This window comes from Rhinolophus sinicus, linkage group LG03, assembly GCF_036562045.2.
Source record: "Rhinolophus sinicus isolate RSC01 linkage group LG03, ASM3656204v1, whole genome shotgun sequence".
In the NCBI taxonomy this organism is placed as follows: Eukaryota; Metazoa; Chordata; class Mammalia; order Chiroptera; family Rhinolophidae; genus Rhinolophus; species Rhinolophus sinicus.
The window spans coordinates 71,316,754-71,325,765 of record NC_133753.1 but is presented as its reverse complement, the minus strand read 5'-3'; the positions used below and the strand labels follow the sequence as shown (position 1 = coordinate 71,325,765).

The following is a 9,012-nucleotide window of genomic DNA, read 5'->3' as shown; positions in this document are numbered from 1 at the left end:
AAATTCATAATGAATAATTCCTCTGATATCAAAAAAGGTTAGCAACATTGTTGCAACAAGTTTGCAAACATAATTGTCAGACCTCATATGTGTGATAAATGATGCTCTCAAGTCTTTTTGAGGACTAGTTATTGTTTCTCTTGAGAACATATATGTAGTGGATTGTATTTGCTTGGCTATATAAAAGGATTAGATTTTGTGTCTTTGCTATCTTTTAGGGGATTGCCTGTGATACACACATTCCATTGCTTTAGTGCATATTTAATAATAAAACTGTTTTACTCTTTTCTACCTTTGTGCAGAAGTTTTCTGGGCCCTTTTCTACCTTTGTGGAGAAGATTTCTTTTAAATTATATTTTCTCAGCAAACTCAAGTCAGTTTTTCAATCTCTGGCTCTATCATTTGTAAAATTATGGAGCTAGAGTACATCTTTGAGTTCCCTTATAGCCCTATAAATTCTAGGAAATAGAAAAAAAAACACACTATGGTGTATAAAGTTCAAAAACAATATGAATAATTTTCTGAGTGATGTCATTTAGTCTTCTTTTTAACCAAGAAATTAAAAACAGATTGTGTCTTTTAAACTAAGACTCTTTTATGTTCCCAATAATTTCTTTACAGCATGTTTCATATCTTTATTCCTAAGACTATATATTATAGGGTTAATGAGTGGAGTAACTACAGAATAAAACAAAGTCACAATCTTCTGCATTCCAGCTTTATGCTCTGATGTTGGACTCACATACATGACCATCACTGAGCCATAGAAAAGAGAAACCACAGCCAGATGGGACCCACAGGTGGAGAAAGCCTTTCTTCGGCCAGCTGCTGAAGGGACCCTCAGCACAGCTCGTAGAACCAGAGCATAGGACACCATGATGAAAAGAAAGGGAATAAATAACACCAGAGAACTTAAGGTGGAGCTAGTTAGCTCTATTACAAGGGCTCTGGAACAGGTGAGGGCTAACAGAGGACCGGGGTCACACAGGAAGTGGTCAATAATCCTGGAGCCACAGAAGGACATTTGGGAAATATCAATGATAGGAATTAAGAACCAGAGGAAACCAAGTACCCAGCAGCTGACTATGAGATTGGTGCAGAGATGTCCAGTCATAAGAGTGGGGTAATGTAGAGGCCGGCAGATGGCAAGGTGTCGATCAAATGCCATAATAGCCAAGAAAAAGCATTCTGTGGAACCCAAGGAGAAGAAGAAGTAGAACTGGAGAAAGCACCCAGAGAAGGAGATGACCTTGGTATCAGAGAGCAAGTTGGCCAACATGTTGGGAACAGTGGAGGTGACATAGCAGATCTCCAGGAAGGAGAAGTTGGCGAGCAGGATGTACATGGGGGTGTGGAGTCTCTGATCCCAGCGCACAGCACAGATGATGGTACCATTGCCCACGAGGGTCAGGAGGTAGACAACAGAGAAGAGCACAAAGAGGAGGACCTGCCTCTCCCTGGAGCCAGGGAAGCCCAGGAGGATGAAGCCAGTGATGGTGCTGGAGTTGTTGGGAATTTTCATGGGTCTGTGAGCTGTGAAAAGACCACCAGATTATTGAATGACTGTGTGTAGACAGATGTGGACCCAGGTGTATTGAAGCCACCATGCAGAATACAATAAACACTTACATATCAATTGTTGCTATTTTTGTCTAATATTGAAATACTGCCCTGGCTTAGTTGTTGGACTGTAAAAACACTAGAAATCAGTAAATATCAGTGGGTGAACAGTGATGTTTCTTCATTGGAAAATGTATGTAAACGTGCTTAATATATAAATATACAGCTTATTAAATCATTATAAATAAAACTCCACAGTAGTTGCCACCAAGGTCGGGAAATAGAGTGTCACTTTGCACCCTGGAATCTCCCCTCAGGCATCCCATTCACTGACCTCGGCCTCTCTGTTCCTGCAATTGTAACATTGTTGTTGTTTTTTTTGGTGACTACCTCCTGTTTTTCTTTATTTTAATAACTAAGTATGCGTTCCTCAACAAAAATATTTAGTTTTGCTTGTTTTTGTACTTTACATAAGTAGAAATCACGTTGTATGTGGTACTTTCGGAGGGCTTCTTTTGTTCAACAGCAAGCTTGTGAAATTCAGGTTGTTGTATGTATCTGTAATTTATCCATTTTTATCGCTCTAGACTTTTACATTTTATGAATAGACCACCACTTATTTAACCATTCTACTACAGATGAATATTTTGGTTATTTCCAGTTTGGGGCTATCAGGTGTAATGCTACTACACACATATAGTTCATTTTTCCTGGTTCACACGTGCATGCATATTTGTAGGCTGGATTATTAGTTGTGTGTATCTTCAATTTTAGTAGATTAAGCTGAACAGTGTTCCATCATTATTGCTCTATTTTTCACTCCGACTGACAGTATATGACAGCTCTGATTGTCAACATCCTTTTCTAATGTTGTCATGCGGGACGGCCTGCGGGGTCTCTGCTCCCGCTCCCCACATAACGCAGGATATGGTGAGGCCAAAAAGGAACACCCACGGAGCCATAGGTAGGGGAGTCATACCACTATATTCTCTCTGGCGGCACTATACTCTCACTGGAGGCTGGATCCACACTGTCCGCAAACCGCCATCCACGCTTGCCAGCCCAGCCGCCATCTTCTTGCTAGCCCCATTATCTCTCCTCTCTCTCTCTCTGCTAGCATAGCCACAGCAGTTATATTAGTGGCCAATGGCTCACTGGTTACATCTGACGGCCAACTAGCCACAGCTGATGGCCATCCAATCACATTGATGGCCATTTACTACCTGAGCCAGCACCTGTCTATGTGAGGCCGAGAGCCTGGAAACTACTTTCGGGGGCTATGTCCCCACAAATGTTAAGTTTTGTATTTACCACAGAGCCTGTGGAATGACATATAGATTGCATTTAAAAAAAATTTTTAAATTTATTTTAAGTGGGTTTTTCCAGGACCCATCAGCTCCAAGTCAAGTAGTTGTATTTCAATCTAGTTGTGGAGGGTACAGCTCACAGTCACCCATGTGGGGCCACTTTGTTGTTAAGAGCACTGTACTCTAACCAACTGAACTAACCAGCCATGCCTACATTGCATTTTGAAAGCTCTTCTCTCTCTCTCTCTCTCTCTCTCTCTCTCTCTCTCTCTCTCTCTCTCTCTCTCTCTCTCTCTCTCCTGGTAACATCATCAGACTATGTAGTCCTCTTCTTGGCAGTACTTTTTTTTTTTTTTTCAGAGTAGGTGATTATATCAGAACTGTTTTGTTCTCAAGAGAGAGTATTCTGGAAGTGATAAAGAAAACTGTTTCCAAACTTGGTTTAGGAGAACATTTTAATGCATGATGCAATTTAGAGCCACTTCTGGGAAGTTCATTATCCATCTTTTATGAGCTTTGAGTCTTGTGATCAGCCTTACGATTTAAACAAGGCATTTCTTTACTGTACCTCCTACTTTCCTATGTGCCTCTCCCAAGAGAGAATTCTTTGAAGTAACTCAGGAGCATTTTCCTGAGCAGCAAGTTTCAAACAGAACTTTGTCCTAGGCTCACCATCAGTTTGTATGAGAGGTTACTTTACTAGAAGTGATTGGGAATTAGCATAATGCTTTGCACTTGGTTTTTAATGAATGAATAAACACACTTTTTCAGTCTTCAGAAAAAGATTACACTGACACAGCTACTTGTGGGCAAAGCTGACTTAGCTTGTGGGGCCGGGGAACAGGGGAGCCTTGGAACTATTGGAATCACGTTTCTCTTTTGAGATGGTAAACTAATTCATTGATTCTATTTGTGACTGTGGTAATGCAGTCTATCAATTTCAGGAGTAAAACATTCAAATTAATTGTAGGAAATAGCTGCTCCCTTCTGTTAATATAGTTCCCCAGTTATCCAGGGTAGATACAGCTGAGGGATAGGATCAGCATTAATCTGACCTTGTTGAAATAGGTTCTGGGTTGGGAATATGACGCTGCAAAATCCATATAAACTGTCGAACCTGATATTATTGATCTAATGTTAAGGTTACATGTAGCAGGAACTTGTAAAGAAGAGAAAACTTAAAATTTTTACTCTCTCTACCAGTCCCTGCTTGGGAGAACCTCAAGGCTGAATAACTTTGGATGGTTATACATTTGAATAATGGCTTTATGTTTTTCTGAGTGAAAAAAAACACCCCAAAAAACGCAACCTTTGTTAAATAATCCTGCAGCCAGGCCCTGGTCTTGGTTATTAGAGCCTCGGTAAATAGGACATGCATAAGGAACATTGAAAAGTATCTGTTTTCCATTATCTGAAACATAGCACCAATCAATCAATCATAAATTATTTTGACAGTTGCCCTTTCCTCTCTGATTTTAACCATGTGTGACTAGGGACTGAAATTAAGTTTCAGTTACCAAATATTCATCTTTTTGGAAAGTGAATTTAAACCAGTCACAAAATATCTAATATATATTTGCAATTCTTTACCCCAGTCTCACTGAGGATGAAAATATTCAGAATGGGGTGTTTTCTGAAGCAACCATTTTTCCAAATGCCTTGTTTTTTGAATGGGGCTGTTACTAACAAATGTTGGGGCCATGAGAATATATATATATATATATATATATATATATATATATATATATATATATATATACTGCTAATGAATCATAGGAGTGACTCAAAAGAAAATTTGCTATAACCTGTGAAGGTCACATATGAACTGTAAATTCCATAAAGTTAAGAAACACCCTTTTAAGGCCTACAGGTTTAATACCAACACAGAGAAAAATCTCTCAGTTTTCAATAGGTCAAAGTAATTTGTTGCTATTGTTGGGACATCTTTAATTAAAGTGTTTTGCAGGATGTTTCTAAAAGTTTATTTTTTTTGTGATAATCACTTTGTCCATCATCTCAAAATATTTTCAGTACTTTGAATGGCTTAATGTTCAGAAACTTATTTTCCCTGGTCTAGTCTATTTTAACGTTACATCTCTTCCTTTCTTTTACCCCTCACATCCAACTCATCACCACCTGCTTCTGTTTCTAAAATATGACTCATATCATGCACTTCTCTTGTTTTCACTGTCATCTCCCAAGTTCGGATTATCAGCCTTTCCTCCTTGGACTTGGGCAGCAGCATCCCATCAGAGCACCTTGCTTCTACTGTTGCCCCTCTATCCACAATTTCCCACACAGCAGCAGAATACGCCTTAAAAACGGAAAACCGATCATATTAGACTTCTGAGTAAAACCATTCCCTCTCAGAACAATTCTGTGTCAGGAAGTCTTACAAAGCTGTTCTTGAAAACAGGACGGGCGATCATCATTTTATGTTCAATCTAATATATTTAACCAGACTGTATTGTTACTCACCTTTTATTACTTAGCTCCACTGTACAGAACAAACTATAATGTTTACCTGCCACAGGTCTGAGCTGGAGCTGTAAAAAAAAAAAAAAAAAGGCTAATGGTTGAATTGAGTCTTTCTGCATTGACTGAAGAGGGTACTGTTGTTTACATCTGTACAATGATGACTGTGTTTATATACCTAAGCCACTTGGACTGAGTTAATTAACAAACTCATGCTTTTGTGGTTTACTTGCTAAATTAGCCAGTTGGGAAAGGTTAGGATAGACTATGTCGGAGTGAGCTAGGCTGTGTCTGTGCGAGGAAGACATTCCCTGATATTTAAATTTTCCCTCAAAGCTCAGTACAGTAGAAGTCTTGGTAGGTTCATTTGTTGGCCCTCATCCCATAGCCAGTCCAGAGATGTCTCATGACAACCCAATTCCTTTCTTTCGCTGGTTTGTATAGGTTAGTGAGGGGGCTGCTACATCTGTCACACTGGGTAAACTGTTTCTGGAAAATACTTAAAAGTAAGGATAATTTTCCAGATTGGGATGAGTGGTAGGCAGCTGTGTATAATAGGAAAAGCATTGAATTTAAAGTTAAGAGCTTTTTAAAAACTAGTCATAGGAAATTAATACTCAGTTTTCTCAGCTATAAAATTGGCATAATTATGCTTTCTTTAAAGGATTGTAGTAAAGATTACTGAATAAGATAATGTCTGTGGAAGTATCTTGACCATTGCCTGACTAATAAATAAGAGCTTAAGAAATATTGGTTGTATGCGTACGGGCATAGCAAATTCAAAGAGAGCTGTGGGTAAAAACTAGTAGATTATGATTTTTTTATTCATCCAAACACTATATATTACCTGGATCAGCAAGGGGAATTCCAAACTGAAGCTTCTCAAAGTGTCTTTTTCATTTTCATAGAGAGAAGAGATAGTCTTGGCGATAACCAGAGGAGAAAAGAGGTGGAAACAGTTGTGACAAGAATCTTTGATTGTGTTTGCTGCAGGTTGGGGGGCTTATAAGCAGAGCCAGCCAGGATGTGAGCCCTGTTTTTCCTGATCCTGGAGGATCCATTTATGCTTCCGAAACAAAAACAGTGTCAGGAGACATCTCTATGCTTATTATTCACTTCCCTTGGGGCCTGCCTTAATTTCTGTTGTTATTTTTGCTGTGCAAGTTGAAATAATATCTTTCCCTTGCTTTAACCCCCTCACAAGTAGAATGAAACATTAACCATTCGATTGATTGATTAATGAATAATCTACCAATGAGTCTATGTCTGACTCCCCTAAGTGTGTCTACCATGTGTTCTTCTACCAATGAAGAGCTTTACAAACCATGAAGGAGTGCAAAGTAGCTCCAGATGTCCATAACTGATCTGACGTTCACAACTAGACCTCAATGTTCTTATGAGCTGAGCTGACACTCTTAGTTAGGTCATGCGATTCTGTTATTTGGCATAAACAATCTCACAACATACAAGCTCAGTCAAGGTTACTCTGAGACCATCATAAAATGAGACAAAATAAGTTTGCTTCATAATTTTGTCTTAGCACAGAAAAAAACAAGGTCACTGTGCCACCCGTAAAATACCAAATATCCTCTGCTCGTGGCTAAAACGAGTGAGTGCTGGTTTTCTTTTTTTAAAGCCAATATAGCTGTATTCTCCTTCTTGTCTGCCCTTTCTATAGATAAGATGTGTTGAGCTACCTAATCATAGAATTGCCCTTGCTTTGACAGCATCCAATTTGGAGCAAACCACCACTTTGTTAGGTCATTCTCCAACTCACTCAACCAAAGCACCAATCCTATAAGTTCTTTCTAACACTGTCTTGCTGACACATCCCAGGGCTCACCCATGGTATTTGTTATCCCTTGCTTTATGAGTAATAAACCCAACTCATTCACCTGCAGGTTTTCCTGTGGTCTTCAGCCAAAGGGCCTTGACAAACCTAACATAATAAATTGCCTGTGAAGCGAGAAGTTTTTTCATGAAACTTCAGGCAGACACCTCTAAGAAAACAGATGCATTGAGGGACACTTTCCAGGCCCAAGGACGTTCTTGGCGAAGGTCAGTCAGAGAAGGGTCATTTGGAAGCTGCTCTTTGACCAACTGCAACTGGGGCTTTAAAGTTTGCTCTCCTAACAGAGGGGCAGATCTTTAACACAACTGATCTCCAATGTCTCCATCCTCCCTATGGTGGCAGAAGTTTTTTTCTAACACACTGATGGGTTTAGCTCACTTCTCTGTGTATCCACCATTGACATTTCAAAATATTTCAAATTCCTCATCCTGGCAAACATGGCACTCTGCAGCTCAACCTTTCACTTTTTTTGTCCTACTTCCCAGAGTTTCTTATAGATGTTTCTAGTCTTGGTAAAACCGAGTTACTTAAGCACATGATGGGAGCTCAAAAAAATATGTGTCAAAGGAGTAATTTTACCTTAAGTGTAAAATAGCATCTAATGTGAATGACTTTCAGTGAGAGAGTCAAATACTGTGAAGTGACCAGAAAGGCAGGTGTGGAGGGTTGATCAATGAACAGTGTTCATCAGTACTACTCTTGGCCTCTTTTCTGTCCTTTTTATAGTCCTTGCCCATCTCTGGAGTTGATCTGAGAATACTTATTTTATTTTTGAAACAGTCTTATGGTGGTATAAACTGTATACAAAGTGTGTGATTTGATAAGTTTTCATATATATGAAGGTCTGAAAATTAAGTTCACGAACTTGTTGCACTGATATTGCTAACCTTTTTTGATATCAGAGGGATATTCATTATGAATTTGTACCAACTGGACAAACAGTTAACCAAGTTTACTATTTGGAAGGGCTGCAAAGGCTGCGTGAAAAAGTTAGACAACCTGAACTTTCCGCCAGCAATTCATGGCTCTTGCATCACGACAATGCACCAGCTCACATGGCACTGTCTGTGAGAGAGTTATTAGCCAGTAAACAAATAACTGTATTGGAACACCCTCCCTACTCACCTGATCTGGCCCCCAGTGACTTCTTTCTTTACCCAAAGATAAAGAAAATATTGAAAGGAAGACATTTTGATGACATTCAGGACATCAAGAGTAATATGATGACAGTTCTGATGGCCATTCCAGAAAAAGAGTCCCAAAATTTGAAGGGTGGACTAAGCACTGGCATCGATGCACAGCTTCCCAAGGGGAGTACTTCGAAGGTGACCATAGTGATATTCAGCAATGAGGTATGTAGCACTTTTTCTAGGATGAGCTCGTGAACTTAATTGCCTGACCTGGTGCAAAAATTACTGCGGTTTTTGCAATTATTTTTAACTTTTTAAACCGCAATTACTTTTGTACCAACCTAATATATCTCTGACACTATTTCCATAATTAAGATTGTGAACATAATCATCTTCAATCATCATGCCCCTTTGCAATCCCTTCCTGCTATCCCTCCCTTCCTCCCTCACTCGCCAATTAACCACTGATCTTTCACTATACATGAGTTTGCATTTTCTATAGCTCCACACTAGCCGTAGAAAACAGCAATCTTGTAACCATGATATCTATGAAAACCAGCAGACTAGCAGCCACTGGAGAGGGAAGGCTGGGTTTGGAGCTCCTCAAAAAGCCCCATCCACAGAGAACTCTCATTGTTTGACCTGTTTTACAACTCCCTGGAAAAGCCTTATTTGCAGCGCTTGTAAT

The 9,012-nt window shown here is 39.4% G+C and overlaps 1 protein-coding gene across 1 annotated transcript; it reads right to left on the bottom strand.

Annotated features, from left to right (window-relative positions):
- Positions 1–595: 595 nt before the first annotated feature.
- On the bottom strand, positions 596–1,592 carry LOC109438995 (olfactory receptor 11G2). The gene has a single exon (XM_019719183.2). The coding sequence runs from the start codon at positions 1,520–1,522 to the stop codon at positions 596–598; it is 927 nt and encodes a 308-aa protein (XP_019574742.2). The 5' UTR covers positions 1,523–1,592.
- Between the last annotated feature and the right edge of the window lie 7,420 nt (positions 1,593–9,012).

What these genes read in the sequence shown, in the direction of transcription:
- LOC109438995 (XM_019719183.2), bottom strand. Translation starts at nt 1,522, where the DNA reads ATGAAAATTCCCAACAACTCCAGCACCATCACTGGCTTCATCCTCCTG.